The following is a 23,700-nucleotide window of genomic DNA, read 5'->3' as shown; positions in this document are numbered from 1 at the left end:
GGGTTTACACCGGTTCTAGAGGAGTTGAGGCAGTTGTGGAGAAGAAATGCATTTTGACTTTGCCAAGGAGGAATCACGCATCTCAGTCTCTCTGCTGGACTCCAAGTAGCCCTTCACTGGGGTTTCTGTGCTCTTCTGCAGGCACTGCTTTTTCCGCCCTCGGCAGCGGCACTGTGAGCAGGACGGGCCAGCCCAGAACCCGCCTGCCGCTGCAGCCCCTCCAGCTGCTTTCCCCTACGCCGGAAAGAGCCGAGCATGGGGGTGGTCCCGGCCACCCGGAGCGTGGGGACGGGGGCAGATTCCCCCCCGGGACAGCAGCGGAGGAGAAGAGCAGGGTTTCAGCCCTTCGCTTCATCGACCGTGTTCGTCGCCCGGGGTTTGGGAGAACAGCTCCGTCCCCCGCTGCCTCCTTTACCGGCTCCGCTCCCGCCCACCCTGCGGGGCCGACCCCCGGGCCCGGCCGTGCGCCCGGCTCCCGCTGCCAGCGCCCGCTGCCGGGGGCCCGCCCGCTGCCGGGGCCGCGCCGGCCCCCGCCCTTCCGCGGGGCCGGACCGGGCGGGGCCGGCTCGGCTCGGCGCGGATCGGCTCGGAGCAGGTGCGGGCCGGAGCTGCGCGGAGCTCCGGGGGCGCAGGGGCCGCACGGGGCAGGTGAGCGGGGCCGGGGCCGGGTTTCAAGCGGGGCCCTCGCCTCGGCTCCGCCACCTGCGCCAACGAAGGGCGCGGCTCCGGGAGCGGGGCCTCGGCGATGGGCGGCTTCGGCTGGGGTGCGCCTGGCCCCGGGGGCGGCTCGGCCCCGGCCCGCAGCGCCGTGGGTGCGGGTGAGCCGGTTCCCCAGGTTCCCCACGGAGCGGCCCCCTGCCGTGGGCTGGTTGGGGGTGCCGGGGAGACCTTTCTGCGGCCTGGGAGGTTCGGGGGAGCGGCGTCGCTGCCCCAAAGCCCCGCTAAGCGCGGCCCGTGGTTTGGGGACGGCCGGTGGGCAGCCCTAGCTAGGTGAGGTTTGTGAGGGGGGCAGCTGGAAGCAGAGAGCAGCTCGTGGCTGCCAGACCAACTGCAAGGCCTGAGGGTCCCCAGCTCTGCATCCTGCTCCGCCAGATGCGGCTGGTTCCAGCCGGTGGATCTCTCTCCCGGTCTGGAGAGGACACCCACGTCCTTACTGGAGCTGGTCTGGACTTGGCCGTGCTCGGCCTCGCCGTACCTCCTGCTGTGTCTCCTTGTCGTGCCTGGGCTTTCCCTGGGGACGCAGTGAGATGCTGTGGGGGGCCAGACCCTGCACAATCCCTGGGTGGGCTCCTGGCATGCCAGGGCTTCCCCTGGGAAGGGAGATGCTTAGTAAGGTGGAGGGGAAGCAGCAGAGAAGCCTTCAGCGTGCCCCGAGTTGCTTGGTTTGGGCTTTTTTTAGCACAGCTCCATTTTCAAATAGGAAAGGCAGGGAAATGCTGCCCTTGAGGTGCTGCAATTCTCCTCTGCTTGCCTCACAAGCGTGTCGCTGGTCCCTGTGCATGGGTGGCTGGCTCCGGTGGCCCCGCAGGAGGATATGGGGCGGTGCTGGGTGCTGAACCCACTGCACTCTATTTGGAGCCGGCAGGTCCAAATCCGGGGAAACATGCCTGGTGACTTTTCTACCCTGTTCCCAGCTCTCCTGGGCTTGGCCGAGGTGCAGGATCCGGGCAGTGGAGGAGAGGAAGCTGGGGCTGAGCAGTCCCTGCCGGGTTTTGCAGCAGAATGCAACCCGAGCGTTTCTGAGCTGCTGCTGCCGGGGCTCCTCACGCCTTCCTGCTCCGCCACTAGGTCTCCGAGCAGGGTGTCGCTGCTGTGGAGCCCTCGTCCTGCCAGAGGGCAGGCCCCAGTGCCTGCAGGATGGCGAGATGGCTGCCTCGCTCCGCGGACCTGACCCGCTTCTGCCAGAAACTCAACCGAGTGAAGACCTTAGAGGATGACATGATGGAGACATCCTTCAACAGATGCCTTTCCACCATCGACTTGACGCTACTGGGCATTGGGGGCATGGTGGGCTCTGGGCTGTACGTCCTCACAGGCACCGTAGCCAAGGAGATGGCTGGCCCCGCTGTCATCGTCTCTTTCATCATTGCCGGCTTTGCCTCGCTCCTGGCTGCTCTCTGCTACGCCGAGTTTGGGGCCCGGGTACCCAAGACGGGCTCTGCCTACATGTTCACCTACGTGTCCGTGGGTGAGATTTGGGCGTTTCTCATCGGCTGGAACGTGCTGCTGGAGTACATGATTGGGGGCGCAGCGGTGGCCAGGGCCTGGAGCGGCTACCTGGACTCCATCTTCAACCACAAAATTAAGAACTTCACTGAGACCCACATCGGCACCTGGCAAGTTCCCTTCCTGGCCCACTACCCTGACTTCCTGGCAGCCACCATCCTGCTGGTAGCCACTGCCTTCATTTCCTTTGGGGCCAAAGTGTCCTCCTGGCTCAACCACGTCTTCTCGGCCGTCAGCATAGGCGTCATCCTCTTCATTCTCATCATGGGCTTTGTCCTCGCACAGCCCAAGAACTGGGGTGCCCAGGAGGGAGGCTTTGCCCCATACGGATTGTCAGGCATCATGGCTGGCACAGCCACCTGCTTCTATGCCTTCGTGGGCTTTGATGTCATCGCAGCCTCCAGTGAAGAAGCCAGGAACCCACAGAAGGCTGTCCCCAGGGCCATAGCGTTCTCCTTGGGGTTGGCCACCGGCGCCTACATCCTTGTGTCCATGGTGCTGACACTGATGGTGCCCTGGCACACGCTGGACCCTGACTCTGCCCTGGCTGATGCATTTTACAGGAGAGGCTACTCCTGGGCAGGATTTCTGGTGGCCGCTGGCTCCATCTGTGGTGAGTACGGACCGGCTGGTGGAGGCAGGAGCGTGCAAACCTGGGGCTGGGAGGTAGGGTGGTTTGGGCAATGCACCAAATCTCACGTGGGTTCCCTTTCTCTGCCTGTCCCTCAGCAATGAACACGGTCCTGCTGAGCAACCTCTTCTCCCTGCCACGCATTGTCTATGCCATGGCCGAGGACGGGCTCTTCTTCCAGGTGTTCTCCCGAGTGCACCCCCGCACGCAGGTGCCCGTCATTGGCATTGTGGTCTTTGGGCTGCTCATGGCCCTGCTGGCCCTCGTCTTTGACCTGGAAGCCCTGGTGCAGTTCCTGTCCATCGGCACGCTGCTTGCCTACACCTTTGTGGCTGCCAGCATCATCGTGCTGCGCTTCCAGCAGCAGAAGGCAGGCGCCCCCACGCAGCCAGCTGGCAGTCGGCCCAGCCCCGAGCCCTGCGAGGGCCCCGCCGCCAGCGAGCTGAAGGAGTACGAGTCCTTCTCCGACAAGCTCCAGCTGGTGGATAGAGACAAGAGCAAAGAGCACCGGGAGCCCGGGCAGCTGAAGGCAGCTTTCGAGCCCTACCTGGAGTTCCTCAGCGACTTTTACCCAGGCGAGGTGGTCACGGTGGCTGTGGTGACCCTGATGGTGTCTGCCATCTGCCTCTGCTCCATCTTGGTGTTTGGCAACACCCACCTCCACCTGCCCACCTGGAGTTACTCCCTGCTGCTCGTCCTCTTCAGCCTGGGTTTCCTGCTCAGCCTGCTCCTCATCTGGGTGCACGAGCAGCAGCGCAGCACGCAGACCTTCCAGGTACGTTTGGGGCCATGGGCTGGGACGAGGCAGGGTGTGAGCAGCGCTGCTCTGGACCCTTGAGAGGCTGCGGTCACCCTGATCTGGTGAAAGCACTGCAGCTGCTGAGGAAGAGCCAGGAGGAGCAGGGTGTCAGTGAGCACTGGGTGTGGGGTGTTGCTGTCAGCAGCGTCACCTGGCAGGCAGGGGACAGAGGGTGTGGGAGCAGGTGGAGTTGGGAGAGGCAGAGCAGTGACTCTGAAGGGACTCTGAGGCACGGAGGACGTGAGGCTGTGCGACACGTGATACTGGACTGCAACATCAAGAAGGTGGTACTGGAGAGGTCCTGTCCCCTGTGGAATGCATGAGCCTTCCACTGAGAGCATCCCTGGCACGGTTCGGGCAAATGCATCCTTCTGCCCCTGTGGTGGCGGCCACATCCTGGGAGCAGACGTGCCCAGGTTGTGCTGGGATGGGCGTCCTCCCTGTCCATTCAACGGGGAGCAGCACACCCTGCCCTTGAGGGTCACTGCTGCCTTCCAGCATTCCTCCCCATGTCCTCTGCAGGTCCTGGATCTCCTCCTGCCCATCCCAGATACCCCTGCCTCTCGAGCAGTCCAGACGTCTGGAAGGCAGTGTTGCTCCCTGCCTGTGTTATCTAGCCAAGACCATGTTGTCTCTGGACTGCACTGGGTCTGGTTTGGTCCTTGTGCCCCTGCCTACCCTGCCAGCCTGGCATGCGGCCAGGGAAAAAAGGTTCTCAGAAAGCCCCAGTGACCAGGTACAAGTTGTTGTTCCCCACATTTGCTTGCCAGTGCCGTTTTGTCTCTGCGGTTGTGAGGACAAGGACACGGTCCTACAGCACAGCAGCTGTGTCTGTTCCTGGCAGGTCTCTCAGTGATGGCTCTGGTTCTCTTGCAGATCCCCCTGGTGCCCCTGTCCCCAGCACTGAGCATCGTCCTCAATATCTATCTCATGCTGAAGCTCAGCTATGTGACGTGGCTTCGCTTCACGGTCTGGCTCATCTTAGGTGAGCGCTCTCATGGCAGCGTAATCCCTGGGAACCCGTGCTCCCTTCTGGGGAGAGGGAAGTGCCTGGTGTGGCTCTGGGGAGCGGGAGCAGGGCAGCAGTGACCTCCCTGCTCCCAGCCTGGCCAGGCTGCCCTCAGTCTGTGCTCACCTCAGCAGCTGCCGCTGGCTTCGGCAGCTATTCTCCCCCCCGCCCCGGGGTGGGTTTACAGAGTGCATCGTACCCCTTCCTGCCTTTGGTTCCCCGTCAGAGGTGCAAGATGATGTCTTCCAGCCTCTCCCTGGCCCTCTCTGGTTCTTGCTCCAGTTTGGATCCTCCACATAAGCCCTGGAGCAGAACCACTCCTCACTGCCATGGTGGCTCACTGGGGCTTGGGAAGTCTGTCAGGGACCCGAGGGAGTTCTCCTGTGGGCCAGGTGTGCTCTTCTTGCTGTAACGTGCTGCAGGATCGATCATTTCCCTCCTGCGCTCAGCTGGTTTAAGCATCCCCTGTCGCATCCAGCAGAAATCTTCTGCATCAGTCCTTCAGCATGTGGCACTGACCAGAGTCATCACCAGACAGGGGAAATCCCAGTTTCCTCCACTCATGCAAGGAGAATTCCCGGAATATCTTGGCACAATCTGCCTGCAGGCCCCCCTGACATTTGAGATGTGTCCAGCACGGGGCCCAGCAGCTTGAGCACCATTGGGACTGGGCCACCAGGCCTGTGTCTGCCTGGACAGTGGGCTGCTGCCCCTGTGACCGCAGGCACGGCGCTGGCTTACCTGGGAGCGGGGGGCACCACCTGGGCTAGTGATGGTCCTGGCCAGAGGTCCTGGGGCTTCATGGGAAGGCCAGGGTGGAGAGGGCAGATCCGGAGCCCCTGTGCTGCGGCTCGTGCTGCTCCATCTGGATGCCAGCCACATCTGTGCCTGCCGCTTCAGGTCTTCCTCCTCCTCTGCTGTAGCCACTCCTTTCTGTCTCCTTCTGCAGGCCTGCTCGTCTACTTCGGCTATGGCATCTGGCACAGCAAGGAGAACCTGCGGGAGCCCCAGCTGCAGCGTGTCAGCGCCCACTACGTGGTGTTCCCCAGCGGCAGCCTGGAGGAGACGGTGCAAGCGGTGCAACCCAGCCCCCAGCCCGCTGCTGGGCTGCCAGACACGGACACCGATGAGGCCAAGAGATGACGCCCCAGGGGAGGGGGCAGCTGGGTGGCCACAGCTCTGGAAGCGCCTGCCCCCACCCCACGACAAAGCCAGGGACCCCCCTCTGCCCGGCCCCCTGCGCAGCAAGGGCTGCCTGGGTGTGTGGCTCCGTCCAGGGAGGGCATGGGGACACCCACCCTTCCCCGTGCGCTTACTGCAGAGTGTGGGGGGCTGGCTGCCTCCATCCCCGGCCCTGGCGACACAGCTCTTGGCCCCCAAAACCTAGTGCCTGCCATGCCCACGGGGAGCCCCATACCTGCCACCTTCCCCGGCACACACCCAGGTGCAGTGCAGCAAATCTCCCTTCTGCTGGCCCGTCCCCACAGCCCTACACAGCCAGGGACACCGGGGCTGGGCCAGACAGCCCAGTGCTGCCCATCCCAGGCCTCGTCCTGGTTCTTGCTGCAGCCCTGAGCTGCCAGCAGAAGGAGCTGGCTGTCCCCTTGGCTGCCCCCACCTCTCCAGGGGCTGCTCTCATGAAATGCCAGGGCTGAGGGATGCAAGGAGCAGCTGGGGACATGTGAGGTGGGGAAGGGATGTGGCAGGGTGCAGGAACCTCCTTCATAGCCAGGACCATGGGAAAGCCAGTGCGGCTTGCATTGTAGGAGCCCTGCTGCCTCTTCCCAGCTGCTGGTGCCAGCTGTTCTGGGGTGTGCTGGAGGCTGGCGGCTGCACCAGGCAGACTGGGAGCCCAACTGCGAGGTCCTGTCAGGCCAGACTTTTGCCCGGCCCTGCAGGAGGGGTGGGCGCTCAGGATCTTGTCCTCTGAGGTGCCAGCAGCCTCCCTGGGAGCCTCCCAGCTCCCCCCTTCCTCTGCGCTCCAGCAGCTCATTCCGCACCATCACCTGCATGGACACAGGCGCTGCCCTTTCCTGGCTCCTGGTGGCTCAGGAAGGGCTCTGTGGGTGCTCTTTGGTGTCAGCCCCTGCCCTGCACATGTCCCTGAGCGGTGGTGTTGGTGGGGGCGGTCCCAGCACCCACCTGGCAGTGCTGCTGGGGCTGCCCTGGCAAGGATGCTGTGCTGGGCAATCCCTGCCTGAAGCAGAAGGTATCGGGGTTTTGGCATGTTTCGAAAGAGGCTGCTGAACTGCGAGGCCTCCAGCATGCATGCCCTGCCCCTGCCCTGCTGTGTGGTGGGCATGCAGCATCCCCTGCATCCCCCTGTGGGGTCAGCCATGCCCTGGCAGGGAGCTGGTTCCCATTGTTCATCCTGTCACACCCAGGGGTGCAGGGGCTTTGCGCAATCTGATGGCTCCTCAGTGACCCCCCCCCCAATGGCGCAAATCTGCTGGCCCTGCCCATGTCCTGCTTGCCCCCTGCGCTGTTGCTGCTGCCTGGACCCTGCCCTGTGGTTGCCGGGGGGGGGGGGGGGGCTGCTGTGTCCCCACCGTGCTGCAGCCCTGCTTGGCACCTCTGTGTAGTGGCTTGTGAGCAACGGGCTGACTCAGTCACCCTCATAAATACTGGTTCTGCAACGGCTCTGTGTGTGTGTGCTGTATGTCCCCCATAGCCCACCTCTGGAAGCTGCTCCCCCAGCAGGAAAGCCCCCAGAAGCTTGGGCAAGGGGAGGTTTGCACCACCTGTGAGGGCCTGAACCCCTTTATCAGCTTCAAGGACAATGCTGAGCAGGGAAGTGTCCTGGCACCAGGGCAGAGTCTTTAATGCTGCCTAAAGTCATGACCTGAGCTGATGAGAGAACTTGTGAACCAGTGTAAATAATGTGACTTAAAAAGCAAGTCACAAGATAGCCTGCCTGGCCCCAACCTCACCGTTGTTCGCTAGGGAAGTTCCTTTCCCTGATAAGAAAGTCACTCTTCATTTAAAAAAAATAAATAGCAGCTAGCTGGGGAGTCACTCTTCATTTAAAAAAAATAAATAGCAGCTAGCTGGGGAGACAGATAGCTTTAAGTCTCCTTATCAATTGTTTCTTCTTAATCTCCACTATAAATCTGTTGTCTTCAAGATAAAGGCCAGCAGGAAAGAAGTAGAACTCCTGGCAGAGCAGAAAAGGCTGACGCTTGAATCAGTTTTCTGTTCTCTTTTGTAAGAAAGGGTACTGCCGCACCGTGAAATATGCTCAGCGGTGGCAGGCTGAGCTCACCCTGCATGGGCGGTGTTTGGTACAGCTTCATCTGCCGTGATGACCTGAGTGTTGCCAAATGAGCCACTAAGCCATTGCTATTTAACCTAGTTAAAAATGTTTATTTGTAAAAACTCAGAGAGCTTACAGTTACTGTTGTGCTGATCCATAAAAACCAAGCGTGGCTGTGGGGCCTGCACACTAGCATGGGCTGGGCAAGCATCAGGGAGTGACGTGGATGCAGCTGGCAGGGAATTAAAGGATCAAAACATAATTAGTGGCAGCCTGGGAGGAGAGTATGCCCTCTTGAGCACATTTATTGTTTTTTGTTTTGTTTTGTTTGTTTTTGTGGTGTTTTTTTTTTTTTTTACACAGGATTACAGAATTGGTCAGTTCATCTGTCCCATACAACATCCTATTGCACTAATGTGTCCTGGACAGAAGCAGAACATGCATTAATTGATTTTAAATTGCCTACCTAATTATGCTCAAAACCAGCAAAGCCTGTTTTTTTTGTCAGCAGCCACTGACGCCAACGGAGCCCTCCCATAATGATCCTAAAATTGTATCAGCAGGAGCAAAATCTAAACCAAAGCATGTCAGCAGTGCTCTGAGATGCTAATTGCAGCCAGGCAAGCACCTTCAGTGGGGTTCAGCACATGGCCGTCGGCTGGGTGCAGGTGCATCAAATGTGGTGGAAAAGATGTCAGCTCCCCTTCTGTATTCCCATACACATGACCCAGGCAGGCTGGAAAACAAACCACCCCCATGTGTGGCTCACAGTTCACTTTCATAGGGCACGGGGAGAGAGGAGTTTGTTGTTTTACAGTGGCTGATATAATTTTCCATGGGAGTATCTTTCTCCAGATTAGTTGTTTAAAAACAAAAAACAAACAAAAAAAACCACTTTTTTTTCTGGGACCCATGGAAATGGTCTGTTCAGCCTAGCTGGAGTTCATGTAAATCAGTCTAATTCAAATGTATCAGAGTGAAGTATGTAGGTCAGATATAAGGACCAGTGCCAGGGCTGTGGCAACCTGAAAGGGCTTTAGAGGTCGTGGGGCATAAGCAGTTCCAGCACGTGTCCTGGGCCAGGCTCTGCTCAGAGGGCTAACGTGATCCTTGGGCGATCATCCCCACTTGCAGCAGAGGCAGCAGCCAGGGAGAAGACGCTGCTGAAGTAGGAGGGCTCGTGGGAGCTGCAGGGCACTGCTCGTTTGCAAAGGAAGTTAAAGGAGGGAGGGCCGTACAAGAAGATGGAAGAAGACAAGGGGAAATGCAAATTCAGGAATAATACGGCTTCTGTACTAGGGAGAAAAGTGATGCCAGGGCTGCTTTACCTGGGAAAGGATGATTTCACCATTGTGACAGAGGTGGTGTCTCCTTCAGTCCCGAGATGCTGCCAAGGTTCAGACAACTGACGGAGGTTGTCCTGCCCCAGGCTGCCCCAGCCATGTCCAGAGATGACTAAAAGGGACTGCTCTGATGAATGGCGGAAGCTTCGGGAAACGGGCTCGCTGCTGCTGCCCACACAGCCACAGCGACTTGGGCTGCCTGAGCTGGGGAGTAGCAGGGACGCCACACAGCAAAGCAAGCCGCAGGTGCATCCCAGCGCTCTTTCAGAGACAGCGTAACCGCAGCCAGCAGGTTGAAATAAGCAGGCACTGACCCAGTTACAGACTTGAGCCCTGTCCACACTGGAGGGAAGGGAAGGGGAGCCCCAGATGCTGAAAGAGGGTGGTGGGCTGGTGCCCAGGATACAGTGGCTCAGTGCCCTGGTTAAGTCACTTCCCAGCCCCCAGCGCAGCTCTGCAAGCAGCACAGACAAGCTGCAGGGCTCGTTTAAGGCTGGCTGTAAGTAATCCTCTTGTTATTCCATACGAGCCTCCCCTCCTCCTCCGACAAATGCAGCCAGAGGATGAGGTAAGCACCACGCTTCATTCCTAACAGCAGCAAAGCTGCTTCTTCTGTGGGCATGAGGAAGGCAGGGCACTGAAATAGGTGGCACAAACCATGGGTGTCTTTGTCCCCCTTGTCCACCCACAAAGTGCTGGCAACCAACGCAGGCAGCTGGCATGCTGAGCACAGGGGTACCCAATGCATTGCAGAAGGCTTGTGCTTGCATTTTGGAAGTGTTTCAGCAGCCTGCATCTCAGCAGCTCCTCAAACAAGGCTGCACTGGGGCCACAGCTCTTCCCTGTCTCGCCACATGGTGCAGACATTTTCATTCAATTTGTCTAAGTGCATGCATGTACAACGTGGTCCCATCACAGAGGCTCCCCTTCATACAGAAACCATTGGCTCCAACCTCCCAGCCACAAAACTACTAATATTCACCGTATGCACAGAAGACAAGGCAAGAAGCAACGGACTTAAACTGTCACAAGGGAGATTTAGGCAAGAGACTAGCAATGTTTCCTCAGGGTGATGACAGCTTTGTCACATTATGAAACGTCCCTCAGATGCTTTCCAGGTCTGCAGGGTGCTGATCCCATGCTGGGAAGGACAACAGATTTCTCTCGATCCCATCTGCCCCTGCCTAGCTTCCCGCACCGGACTGGAAGTGCTTAAGGGCAGCACCAAGCACCATGGGCCCTGATCCTCACTGGGACATGAAACAAGGTGCCTTTGTGCTTGGCAGCACACCTGACAAATCCCTCCCTGCTCCTGACCTGGTTTTTACCTTCACAGTACTTAGGAAAGCACCCAGGCAAGCAATCACCCTGACTGGATGAAAGTATCAGATGGAATACTGCAAAAGAGATGACAGCGTTCACAAAAACTCTTTTGTGCTGGCAGAAAAGCTCAGATTCGTGTCACAGGCTCCTCCACTCTATCACCACTAATAATGATGTTTATTAGTAGCTACTATATCTTAATGTATTGTCATCACCGATGTGACTCGCACCAGAGGTGTTTCACATGGAACTGGCCAGTGAGCTTCCCTGGAGCTTTAACGCCCATTTACCAGAAACAATCGGACAGCTGAGGAATGCCGGAACGCTGCAAGAAGACAAGCTTGCTGATCCTTCAAAAAGGTGAAGAGGTGCAAGGCGATTCAAGGCAGCAAACAGACACTAATCAAAATAAAAGCTGCTCAAGAATTAAGGAGGAGCTATCATTAATGCCCATTAATATGGATTTCTGTAACCTCTGTGCTTTGATGGGGTCAGGAGGTTACAAAAAGGCAGCAGTGCTGTTGTTGTACTATAAAGGCACTGAACTGCTACCTGAGTTTTTTTAGCGGATCTTCTCTTGTTACACCACCTGGTAAATGGGAAAGAAATTGGCATATAAGAATTCTTTACCTACCATGTGTTTTGTTTTTTTTTTATATTATTTTAACTTGCATCTCTCTTTTGGAGAGTATAAAAATGGCTAGGTGGAAAGGAGGTAAGAGAAACACTAAATGATGCCTAATTCAATACATGGAATTTTAATCTTGAGGGAGTGCCAGGATAGTTATAAATTTTCTAGAAACAAACAATATTTACAGAACTTAAAACATGCAAGAGACCTCTCCAAGTGGTGTGAACAGTTTATGAGTCCAAGGCACAGGTGTTATGTATTACATACATAAATGTAAAATAATTTGTACATGTATAGGACAATTTCCATTAGGCAAATCACAATAGCATAGAGATATTTCCAGATAAAAAGGTTAAAACTCATCTTCAACTGAGAAATAACACTAAGTGAAATTTCACTGGTAGGCACATTCCTGAATGTGAATGAAATACAAAAGTGAGTGAGGTGATTATAATGCTTCTGTTCTAGGGAAAAAAGCATAAAGCAAAACACGGCACCAGGCAGCTACTCTGGGATGAGGCTGGCAGAAGAGTCTTGAGTTCCAGCCCCTGCCCTAGTGAGCTGCCTTCTCAGGGAGGTGTCACTGCTCCCCTCCAGGAGAGCACTGCCTTGAACCTCATCGGTCAGCCTGTTAGCTGCAGAGAAAACCAAAACCTAAACACACCTTGGGACAGACAAGGCTTGCCTAGCTGGAGACACAAATAAAGCCAGCACTGGTGCACACACTCTGCCAACAGTGCCTGCAAACCTTCAGGAAATTAGGAAGACAATTATAATGTATGTGGCTGTACAGCCGTAAGTAGGGTAAGGTGGCACTGAACACTGCTGGGGTTTGCTGCCCTGTGACTGCAGGGCAGAGCCACCTGCACCTCCAGCCCAAGCCAGACATCCAGATGTTTTTGTGTGACTGGACGCAGCAACTCTCTCTCCTAGGCTGCCAGAAATTGCTGCAGGAAACCACTTCTCATGGAGGCCAGGAGAGGGAGAGTTAAGCCCAGCTTAACTGCATGACCATGTGACTCTTGTCCCACCACACGCTGCTCCTGAAGGCACTCACAACCCATCCCTGCCACCCCAAACACAGTGCCATACCAGTGGTGTCCCAGGCAGCAAAGGAAGTATCCACTGGGCTATATACTGGATGCTGCCGAGTGAGGACAAAACATTCCAGGGAAGGGAAAAGAGTTACAGCCCATGTGCTGCTGTCACTGCTGAATTACTGCTGGGTGCATCAGCTTGTGGCATCCATCCCTTATAACACTGAAAAAAGCAACAGCCCGCATCCAGGAAATAACAATGCCAGTCGTGACCTAGGACAGGGTCTTTACCCTGGAGAGTATGGGCTCTTCATAAGGCTAAGGAACTGTAGTAGGAGGCAGCTGAAAATGAGTCACCAGAGCATCTGACAGCCAATTCAGCAAAAGCAATCCTGGCTGTATAGCAGGAGAACAAGCCTAAGACAGAAAGCATCTGTTCACAGCACATCTCTGAATAGGACTTTACTTGCTACGGAAGCGCACCGCACTCTTGAGCTGTGCAGACCCCACTGCAGTGGGCCGTGGATCTAAACAACAGCAGCCACAAGCAGCAGCTGTGGCACACTGTGTTCCGCCAACTGCTCCAGACAAATGTCTCTATGCAGAAAGATAGATGTTAAGATGATAAATGTTTCTATGCAAAAAGGAGCCATGGAGTCTCATCCATGGAGATGTTCTTGCATGTGCTAGAAGAGACGCAGAGCTGGACACAGTAGAACTGTTAAAGTAAACAGATACAAAAAGTTCCAAGTGACAGCCATGGTGAAGTAGCCAATAATTCCACAGATTCTGCCTTCAGCACTACCCCAGGGCATTCCTGTGTCACAGGTTTGGTTAGCGGTACTGGGATGTTCGGCTGAAGTGCTAAAGCAGTCCCAAAGAGACTCACGTTAAGCCACTGAATTTTGGGAATTACCCTCCACTTTCAGCTGAGTCTGAAGCTCAGCCTTCAACTGACTTTTCCTCTGCAACTTTGTGTTTCCACCATGCCTGAGAAGTAGATTTGGAAAAAGTATTTTCACAGCATCACGCAGCTCTGCAAACTCTTTGCTCACAGGTATGTCCTAGAGGGGAAAATCAATGCAGGTAAGCAAGTGCATGTTATGATTTACCATCCCTCAGGAAAAAAAATAATAAAATAAAATAAAATAAAATAAAAAGATATTGCAACATATTCTGTGCTCTCTCAACCCAAATACAAAATTCTACTACAAGCTTGTGAGATCTGAGACTGTTAGCCAACACTACCACATTATGGGTAGGTATGAAATTTGAGCAGCAGGATCCTGGTCCCCTTCTCTGGCAAGAAGCAGAAGAGCTAAGCTGATGATGGAAGCAGCACAGGAATCAACGAAAGATATGGGTGCAAGCTCCTCACAGCACTACTGAAAGACAATGAACTAAGGCAGATAATGGTGGGAAATACCCTGTCCAACCCTCTTCCCCTGCCCTCCCCCCCCAAAAAAAAAATCTGGAGAGAAAGTCAGAATAATGCCAGGATAAGCATTAAGTTCAGCATAATGGTTTACAGAAAGAAGTTTAAAAAAATGGAAAGAAGGAGGTACAAAGGACAGCTATTGAACAACAGAGGAAGGGTCAACATTTCAGGGATCATCAGGTCTCTGCAAGGCAGACATATGGATTGTTCATAGCAAAGGGATGTCCTTCTTGATGAAGGACATGATCCACCTGATGGAAACAGTTACAGAGGTAACCTGACTGTAATGATTAAGTGCAGGTGACTGCAGGGAAAACATTTCCCCTGAGCTCACCATCACAGACTGTGTAGCCCACAGTGATACAGTCGATAGAGTCAGCAGAGTTAAGGTGCAAGTCTTCCCATCCTAAAGCAGACCTACACATGAACAGCTCTCATATATTTACCTCAGATGTTGTCAACTATATTGTACATGATTTAGGCAAAACAAATCCCTTCTCAATGAACAACTGAGTAACTATCTCCTCTTTTTAGAAATTATAAGTACTTGCTAACTAATTGATCCTAAGGGCATTAAGCAGCTACCAGTCTGAGAGAAGGCCTCTATTCCAGAATTGATGCTCTCTGGTAGAGTACATGAGATGTCTTGTGCTGACACCTACCTGGTGACAGTCTTCTCAGATCTAGCACAAATGAGGTTCTTGTGCAATATAAGGGTCATTTAGCTTCATGAAAAATAGAACAGAAATGCCTCCAAAACTATTTGCATCATCAGAGTAAACAGAGCTCAAGTTTCTCAGGGAACTTCTGAATTCAAAGGTCAGATTTCTCCCACCTTTGTGCTGAGAGGTGAGCCCTGCTTCTGTCACACGCTCCTGCTGCCCAAAGCACTAAGTAATGCCCAGTTTGGTGCACTCATGCACCTCATTTTGCTACACACACACGCTAAGTGGGGCCTAGGCACATACAAATGTGTCCATGCTTCCAACGTGGGGGCCACTCCCAGTCCTCACTGGCCTACAACAATGCCAGAGCTAGAATCCCTCTGGCAGCACTTTGTCATTCCCATACTGCACGTGCAACCTCTTCCCTCCCCTCCCTCTTCTTTCTGGTGTAACACTTACTGGCAGATCCAGGATCTCCACACCGGTGCCAGAATTTGCCTGTAGAGCTTTGAGGACCCCACAGCAGCCTTCACTCTGCATGGGATTTCTGATCATCTGAAAAGAAACAGCGACAGGATATATGACATCTCTTCTCCTCCCTAACGTTTTTCTTTGTCATCATGGAAGTTTCAGCTTGTCTCTTCAAGCTGTGCTAGCACAAAACTGCCACCTTCCTACAGCAACAGCCAACCATCAGTCACACATTAAAAGCCTCCTCACGGCCAGAGGTCAAGAGACATGAGCTGCATATCTCAAAGAGCACAGGCTGCAGAAATGGCTTGTAGTTGAACACAGACATCCACAGGAGTCCACCCTTGAACAGAAAGGTGTTGCAATGCACAGAGGAATGATAGCCACAGCCATGGGAACGGGCCACCCAGGAGCCCCCACATCAGCATAGCCTTGCTGCTGGTCCTGTGGCACAGCTCAAGTTGGGACACCAAGATTTCCTGTATGATCTTTAATGGTACCAGTGGTCCCCAATGGGTGACATACCAGTATGAGGAAGAAGAGAGATGTAGGGATGGGCTTTACGGCCAAGAAATGTCTGTGAAGACAGGTCACTACCATGCAGTACTCCCTCAGAACTGCCCAAACAGCAGGCAAAGGCAAGGAGTACAGTGGTAGAAGGGCTCTCAAGCAGCCATCCTGGCGTTGATCATCACACCCAGCTGCACACTACTGCTGCAGAGAAAGGACACTGACAATGCTTGAATGTGGCAGGACAGGCTGTGGTTCATACAGTAGTAAGCTCACAGAAATCTCTGTTCACAGAAGAAACTTCTGGATACAAGCGCTCTGTCTCAATGAGCGTACTGCAGGGAACCACGGGAGGAGACAGGCTGGGGCAAGTGGCTCCCTGATTTTGCTGAGGGTTTGCTCTAAGAGGTTCCAAGTCAGGACATGCATGCATCAGTGACACTTAAACACACATAAGAGGCTCGAATACCTTCCTAGGAAAGTTACTTACGTTAAGAGTCTTTAGAGTCTTGTTTTCTTTCAGGCCAACTGCAAATCGCAGAGCTCCTTCCACTGAAATACGATTATTGCTAAAAACAGATAAAAGGAATGCTTCACACACTGAGATGATCCAAGTAAATAACTGTATTGGGAGGCTGGAACTGGCGAGGAGTTACCAAATCCAGCAGACTGATAGAGGCACAGCTGTCACAGCTCCATGTCCCCAGGTTCAACTAGTAGTGAGGCTCACCATGTATTTCCAACAGGCAAATACACAAACGTATAGAATCATAGAATGGTCTAAGTTGGAAGGGACCTTAAAGATCATCTAGTTCCAATCCCCCTGCCATGGACAGCGATGCCACCCACTAGATCAGGTTGCCCAGGGCCTCCTCCAACCTGGTCTTGAACACCACTTGTACACCACTCATCACTGGCCTCCACTTGGACATAGATCCATTGATCACCACTCTCTGGGTGCGACCTTCAAGCCAACTACTTATCCACTGAACAGTCCATCCATCAAAACCATATCTCTCCAATCTGGAGACCAGGATGTCATGTGGGACTGTGTCAAAGCAATATACGCAAAATATGCAACATATATGTGCATGGCTGGGCACACAGACCAACAGAGACAGAAAATCAATATTCATACTTTGTCCCTCTTTCTTCGATGCTTGCTCCTCCCCAAACCACCTGGATCCCTTTGATTGCCTTTGGTTTCTCTCCTAAACATCCCATAACAGGACTTGTACAATCCCCAAATGCTCCTTCCCCACATCCCGTGATTCTGTGATTTAGTAAAACTTAAGTGCTTAGAAATACCAGTGGCCTTTGCTTTCTGAAGTCTCATCTAGAGGACAAAAGTCTGTTCTGCTGCACCACCAGTTGTAGCGGGAGTTTCCCACACACCTAAACAGTGTAAGGCAAAGAGCTAATTTATTCTTCCAGCGCTGTAAGCTGAAGATACGCACCCTGCTTAGACTGAGGAGCATTCAGGTGCTCATGCCAAGCAGCCCTACATGTGTCCTCTTGGCGACAGGTATGAGTACAGGCACAGATCTTGTGCTAAGAGTTGTAGGCACCTTCCTGGTCAGAGCAGTCTGTACAAAGAGCCCAGGTGCATTATCACAGACATTGCAGTTTCATCAGTCAGGCCAATTCACTCATGGCTCATTAAATCAGATATTCTTTACTTTCCAGGAGCCTGGAAATGCCTGCTAACCTTATGCTCTCGCAAAATGGTTAACTGTCAACCCATCTGCAGGGTTTGATACTCTGCACAGTTCCTCCTGCTCCAGCCTTCCTCCGTCATGTTATTGTCACCCAGAATCATTTCTAATGAGATTAAATTCTCCACAGATACACAAGCTTGCACCACAGCCTTCCTCTTACCATCTTTGTCTCCTCTTTTTTTTTTTTTCCTTCCCTGGGACAACTTCCACCTGTCATATTAATGACTGTGAACTTGTTGAGATCTCAGCTTCTTGGCTGCCTGGCTTCCATTGCTGTTTCACAAGCAATCCAGTCCTAAGCATGCCTGCCTACAGGTCATGTGCTGAACAGAGGCAATGGTCCAGTTCCTGCTCCAAGCGTGAGATTTTTCTCTCATGCTCTTAAGCCTCATTTCTGCAGGTTCTAGCAAGCTGTTTTTTCATAACTGATCAACTGTCTCATCAAGGCCCCTTTACCAGTTACAGCATTCTTTTCTTTGTTGTTGTAAACCAAGGCAACTTTGATCCCATCCTTTGCCTCTCATACCAATCTCTTCTTAAAGTGTCGCCTGGCTTTGGACTGCAAGGCTGATGCAGAACTGTTCCCAAGGAATATGCAACCGGGAGATGGCAGAAAAAGTAACACAGATCAGATCTTATTGCACCCCAAGTTTAAGGATAGGAATTGGCATTTGGGATGAGACCAGCAGCACTCGTATTTTGTGGTGTTCCTCCTGCCTTACACACCTGCTACTCTCTGGGGTAGGAGATCCCAATGGCTGCTGCAGGCTTTGCTCACCACATTTGATCTCAGCGCAAAATGGGAGAAAATGTGGAGTGGGACCAGAGTCAGACTCACCTAATGTTGAGCTCTTCCAGTACATTGTTGGTTTTAAGAGCCTCCCCCAAGGCAGCTGCTCCACTGTTGTCAAAACCATTGTAGGAAACATCCAGCACCTTGAGGAATATGTTTGCCTGTAGTTTGAAATAATCATACAACTTAAAATCTTAAAATTTCCCTGTTGCTTGATGCAAGCTCGAACAGACTATTTCTGCGGACTACTATCCCTTCTACTGTCCAAACAGCAGTTGGAGGATTGCTGCACTAGTCCTTGGATGGCACTTGTGATATGTATTATTAAATTACTTTAATGGCCCCTTTCAGCCTAAGAGATTAGAAGAACTGTTTCTTATTTTAATGAGAAACTACTCTCTTTTAGTAGAATAAAACTGTATATTGATTGAAAAACAATTTCAGTATTGATTTATGAATCAGAAGTGCAATGAAACAATTCAAAACATTCATTATAGTAATTTTTACTCTAAAAAGGGAAAGAAATAGAAATAGAGAAATGGAAATGTAATATGTCAACAAACAATGGATAATTTTACTCCCTTAATTTCAAGGTGTGTATGATCCCAGATCAGAGATGGCCGGTAGACAGACAAGAGCAAAATGCAAACAGCACATGATGAAATTCACACTTATTAAAACAGATAAAGCTTCGTGTGAGATTTCAGAATTTAAAAACAGGAGTGAAATCCATTTCCTACCCCCAAGCCTTTGGCCAAAGCAGCTGCCCCTTCGCTATGGAAATGGTTCCAGCTGATTTTAAGTTCCTTTAGTCCAATGTTTTCTGCTATTGCCATTCCAAGAACTTCACCTTAAGAAAAATATATGATGCCGAACAGTTTAAAAGTTAAACTAATTAGCTGCTTTGCAAAGCAGGAAGCTTGAGTCAGGTTAGGTATATCTCTGCAACTGTCTGTATTACCTCTGGGCAGGCAATTAGAACTAGAACATATTCTTTTCTTTTATACCTTGTTTACCATAGACACAAAGCAGAAGCTGTCAGGCAATAAAGTGAATGCGTTCTCTGACTACAAGCTGCAAATGTAGCCTGTGAAGAAAAAATCCAATCCCCATGTAACAGCCAGGATCTTCTTCTGCTCATGCTCCAAGAGCTGACTGCACAAGCCCATTCTCCAGCCTGATGTGACTCCGAAAGCTGAAACCAAGTAACAGGTAACCTCCCACAGCCTCTGGTGCTTCCCGAGCTCTGGCCTCCAGCCAAGGGGTGACAGAGAAGCCACCTCTGTTCTCTAACCACACCCAGAGCTCTGAAATCTGAAGAGACTTTCTTAGCAAATACTCTGCAAGCGTCTGATGGAGCAGGAAAGAAATGAGGTCAGCAACAAGCACAGAAGAAATGGAAGCCATGGCCATGCCTGAAGACCAAAAGACAGGAGAGCTGTTTGACTGTAAAGGCAGCAGGAGGTCAGCAGAATGGACAGCAGGAGTGGAGAGAAAAGCAGCCATTGCAGCCTTCAAGGTAATGAGAAGGAAAAAACAAACAAACAAACAAAAACACCTGAAAAGAACCCAAGTGAAAAGCTGGTGTCTTCCCAGTGACCAGAAGAGATGAGGATTATGATTGTTTCCTCTCTTGTGAGCTGAAGAAGCCTAATGAAGACATGGAGGATCTTCAAGGAGACTATAGCAGGTGAGATGTGTGATGATACATGATTGTAAAGCAGTAGATACAGGATTGTAAAGCAGTAGGTGGAGAGAACGTGGTGGGTTTTTCACAAAAAACACAACCAGGTTTGGGGAGGAAGAACAAGGATCTGACAGACTGCATGGGATGTGGCATGGGAGAGCAGCAATTCAGTTTCTCCATTTTCAAGCATGTATCCATCACAGACAGAGTTGGAGGTGGAGTGATTTGGCGCAAAACTGCAGGGTGAAACCAGGAGTAGGGAGAGGATTTGTGAATATTCGGCCTGGAAATCGTAGCAGAACACATGGCTGGGGTTGTCTAAGGGCAGCCACAGATAAAGAAAATGAAGCATGTGTCAGCAAATGCAAAAAGTGAACGAGCATCAAGGTTGAAGAGTTAAGAATTAGCAATGACATCATGAGGAATGTTCTGCACAAGTGAACAGTTGGGAAGAAAGGATAGGAGAGTTCAGCCCAGCACAAGTGAGCCTGGTGAAACCAGTACAGACTAAGGATGAAAGAGCAATAGCTGGGCTTCCTCACATCACAGAGCATCATAGGAGCACTGTGAATGCAAGGTGTACTGATTAAATAACAGCACGCTTAAAAATCAGAAGCCAAAGACAAAGAGCAATATGCATTAACAAGGCTGAGGTGTGGGGAAGGCACACACTCACAGGAGAACAGGAAAATGGAAAAGAAATAGCTAAAGTCACTGGCAAAGGAACTCCCAAAACCACAAGTTGTCAAAGGTGGCAGAGTACCAGGGAAGCATGCCTACCTGCTTGACTCTCACACCTTTCCCTTGGCATCTGCAACCACCCCTCAATGACAGGGAGCTACGCTAGAAGGCAAACTCATCTCTGCTGACTGTTTTCTGTTCTTATTATGGGTTTTATACATCTGTGAAAGTGGAACTGAAATAATGATCAAGAAAAAAAGCAAATAGTTCAGTGAAAGAAAGTTTCAGAATTTGGAAACTAGTAGAAACAAGGAAAAGAGGTAGAACAGGGAACGCTTGAAATGTTGTAAGAAATCACAGAGAATGAAAATAAACACGCCTTCACAGGTTGACATAGGTTTTGCCTATGAAGAGCCAAAAACACTTTCCAATAAACTGAAAGTATTAACCAACCCTGCTCCCCAAAGGTCTGAGGCAAGCAAGCAACTCATTAAGCTGCACTGGTAACTTCTGTAGCATCCCTCTATATGCGAGGTATGCAGACAGCACTTTACCTGCTTTATCACCAAACATGTTGTAACTCAGATCAAGAATTTCCACTTTGCTGTTTGCTGTGATGGCATCTGCTAAATACTTCGCTGCATGGTCATCAAATTCATTTCCTGAGAGCTGGAGGGACACAATTGTATTATTTTCTAGAAGCATAGCAGAAAAGGCCTTAGCTCCCTCAATGCCCAATTTGTTGTCAGATAAATCGACAGCTGAGGAAAGAAAAAAACATTATCAGATCATTAAATCATACCATAACAGTTGTCAGGAAGGTGCCTGACCTCTACGCTTTAATGGCAGTAGTGTCAGACTCAGAAAGTAAGAATGATGAAAACTGGTCTAACGCAGTATTTTAACAGGAAAAACAGAACTTCATTTTTCAGTTCACAACCTGTCCCTAAGAAATAGCCCTCATTCAAGTTCCACACATGAACACGGAATGAGTCGGAAGTGCAGAGCTGGCACAGAACCCTCTTCCCTGGCCATATGTTTAACTGCGAGTGGCTACTTAACTTATGAAAGGCGGGAATACTGACCCTGGAAAAGCAGGGACTGAAAACAAGATCTCTAGACACAACACTACCCAAATGAGACTTAACTATGAGGAAGCAGTGCTCTGCTTTTGCTCCCAAATTACTACAGAATTATTAGACATGAAGGGTCTCTGGGAAGAGCAGATGAGTGCTGCTGCCTGAACAAAGGCTTGAGATTCAGTATAGATGTGCTTCTCTTTCACCTGTCCCTACTTAGAAGCTGTCTTCCTAGATGGCAATCCTGCAAATTCTACTTACAAAGCCCTAACCATTACTAACTATAACCTCTGAATGGTCTAAATTTCAGGTGCATGCCTTTGATCCACAACCAAAGCAAAAATTTGCTCTTTCTCCTGATAACTCTTTGCAGGAAGAGCAGGACTGAGCTGATTCCAGTCAGTTAAATCATAACTTCACGTAATGAAATCATAACTTCACAAAAATAAAGACAGATACAGATCCACAGATACAGATGGAGAAAAGTGAGAAAGCACCACAGTTTTAAACACTCACTGTTCAAAGAGCACCCCAATTCCCTTATGTGTTTCACAAAAGCAGTCACCAATATAGTGGGATTGGCTAAATTCACAAAGCCAACACAATTTCCTCCTCTACAGCAAAGCAGGAACAGATGCACCAGAGAACAGCAGGAAGGATAATACAAACCTGAAATGTAGCAGTTTTCTTTCAGCATCTCTGCAATTGCAGCTGCCCCTTCTCCCAGCAGCCAGTTGTCACCCAGGTCTAACTTGATGATAGAGGTATCAGCCACCAAGGAAAGAGCTAAGGCCTTGGCACCCTGCAACAAAAACCTCACAGTGGGTCATTTACGGTTTCACCAGGTTCCCAAAGCTCTGGTGAGCTTTCCTGTTTCAGCTCTTAGCCTGGCACGGATCGGAGGGATTTCACAAAGCAACCAACAGGATTTGGAAAAAGATCTCCCTTCCAAAATAATTTAAAAATAGACCGGAAAAGCAAATGCTGAATATGGTTTACATTGAAGAGATTTCATTTATCTTGTCAATTGTGAATTAATACCTCCTTCCACAAAAATCAGGAAAAATGCTTCTACTGACAATATTCATGATGTAGAGGAAAACACTCTAGCCCCTGTGCCTGACAGTGTGCCTTTCTGGACATCACTTCTACCTGGCAGCCTGTGTGCACAGCCAGTACGAGCACCCCGTTTGGTTACCGCAGGCTGCTCTGACTCCTGACCTCTACACGTAAGAAGCTTGGATGCAGCCAATATCAAGGGAAATTCTTCATTTCAAAAAAAATCCCTAGAATTAAACAGAAGTGTTGCAATGACCTTGTGATTACTCAAGTTACGTTCTCCAGCCCTGGGTATCAGACACAAGAAATGAACTAGACGGAGACTCAGAACTGTTGCAGATGAAATAAACTTAACAGAGCAAATGGATTTATCAAAAATCACTATGAAAGGCTGTGCCCTTTTTGTGGTCCGAATGACTAAAATGCCATGCACCCTGAAAGCGGCTTTCATCAGTAGACGTGGCCAACAAGAACCAATGTGCACACTTAAAAATGATTGTAATTTCTTCTTTTGAGACACTGGAACAGGCTGCCCAGAGAAGCTGTGGATGTCCCATCCCTGGAAGTGTTCAAGGCCAGGCTGGATGGGGCTTTGAGGTGTCCCTGCCCATGGCAGGGGGGTTGGAACTCAATGACCTGTAAGGTCCCTTCCAACCCAAAGCATTCAAGGATTCCATGATTCTTTAAAATGCTGAGGTTTGAGTTATAAAATGCAGGACACCCCAGGGGAGACTACACACTCCCAGGCAAAGTTCTCAATCCAAAGGGAAGCGTGCTAAAGCGGTATTTGCACATCTCACCCTCCAGGTCCCGGGAAGGAGATGCCCTCCTGCTCTGAGCCCCACCACTGCCACTGCTCCCCAAACCCAGGTGCCAAACGGGGGAGGGGGGATAACGGGGAGGGGGGATAACGGGGAGGGGGGATAACGGGGAGGGGTGATAACGGGAAGGGGGGATAGCGGGAAGAGATAACAGGAAGGGGGGATAGCGGGAAGGGGGGATAGCGGGAAGAGATAACGGGAGGGGTATCGGGAAGGGGGGGTAACGGGGCGAGGGCGGAGGGCGCGGACCACCCCCGGCCCACGGCGGGCGCCCCTCACCCGCGGGCCCAGCCCGCGGTGCCGCAGGGGGATGGCGGGGCCCCGCGGCCGCCGCAGGAGGCAGGAGGCCGGGCTGACGCCGCAGGCCCGGCACGCCGCCAGGTACGAGCTCCCTCCCGCCACGCCGGGGGCGGCCTCCGGGCCTGCGGGGCAGAGGGAGGCGCGGAGCCCTTCACCGGGCGCCTCGGCGGTGCCCGCGAGCTCCTCCGCCGCCCCCCCCGGTCCCCCCGCCGCCATCTCGGGAGCC

At 51.9% G+C, this 23,700-nt stretch overlaps 2 protein-coding genes across 3 annotated transcripts; one reads left to right on the top strand and one right to left on the bottom strand.

Annotated features, from left to right (window-relative positions):
- Positions 1–547: 547 nt before the first annotated feature.
- Positions 548–7,305, top strand: SLC7A4 (solute carrier family 7 member 4). Of its 2 annotated transcripts, none has more exons than XM_050714242.1 (5): positions 548–595; positions 1,789–2,839; positions 2,956–3,632; positions 4,533–4,641; positions 5,615–7,172. In XM_050714242.1, the coding sequence occupies exons 2-5, from the start codon at positions 1,858–1,860 to the stop codon at positions 5,806–5,808; spliced, it is 1,962 nt and encodes a 653-aa protein (XP_050570199.1). In that variant the 5' UTR covers positions 548–595; positions 1,789–1,857; the 3' UTR covers positions 5,809–7,172. The 2 variants fall into 2 exon arrangements, with proteins under 2 accessions (XP_050570199.1, XP_035425145.1); XM_035569252.2 differs by having other exon boundaries at positions 561–648; positions 5,615–7,305.
- A 5,823-nt stretch (positions 7,306–13,128) lies between these two features.
- LRRC74B (leucine rich repeat containing 74B) lies at positions 13,129–23,690 on the bottom strand. The gene is made up of 8 exons (XM_035569264.1): positions 23,454–23,690; positions 21,964–22,096; positions 20,770–20,976; positions 18,588–18,697; positions 17,893–18,008; positions 15,827–15,905; positions 14,815–14,910; positions 13,129–13,316 (listed from the first exon to the last, which is right to left on the bottom strand). Exons 1-8 carry the CDS (start codon positions 23,688–23,690, stop codon positions 13,143–13,145), a joined length of 1,152 nt encoding a protein of 383 aa, XP_035425157.1. The 3' UTR covers positions 13,129–13,142.
- Between the last annotated feature and the right edge of the window lie 10 nt (positions 23,691–23,700).

The sequence above is a fragment of the Cygnus atratus genome, chromosome 17 (assembly GCF_013377495.2).
Source record: "Cygnus atratus isolate AKBS03 ecotype Queensland, Australia chromosome 17, CAtr_DNAZoo_HiC_assembly, whole genome shotgun sequence".
In the NCBI taxonomy this organism is placed as follows: Eukaryota; Metazoa; Chordata; class Aves; order Anseriformes; family Anatidae; genus Cygnus; species Cygnus atratus.
Note: the sequence above shows the minus strand (reverse complement) of the source record. Positions and strands in the feature narration are given on the sequence as shown.

Bases quoted from the DNA above. Each gene is read 5' to 3' on its own strand.
- SLC7A4 (XM_035569252.2), top strand. From the start codon at position 1,858: ATGGCGAGATGGCTGCCTCGCTCCGCGGACCTGACCCGCTTCTGCCAG. The intron at 2,840-2,955 runs GTGAGTACGGAC...CCTGTCCCTCAG, and splicing joins GGCCGCTGGCTCCATCTGTG to CAATGAACACGGTCCTGCTG. The intron at 3,633-4,532 runs GTACGTTTGGGG...GTTCTCTTGCAG, and splicing joins GCAGCACGCAGACCTTCCAG to ATCCCCCTGGTGCCCCTGTC.
- LRRC74B (XM_035569264.1), bottom strand. From the start codon at position 23,690: ATGGCGGCGGGGGGACCGGGGGGGGCGGCGGAGGAGCTCGCGGGCACC. The intron at 18,698-20,769 runs GTAAAGTGCTGT...ATTTTTCTTAAG, and splicing joins CATGTTTGGTGATAAAGCAG to GTGAAGTTCTTGGAATGGCA. The intron at 13,317-14,814 runs GTAAGTGTTACA...TTTCCCCTCTAG, and splicing joins TGGAGATCCTGGATCTGCCA to GACATACCTGTGAGCAAAGA.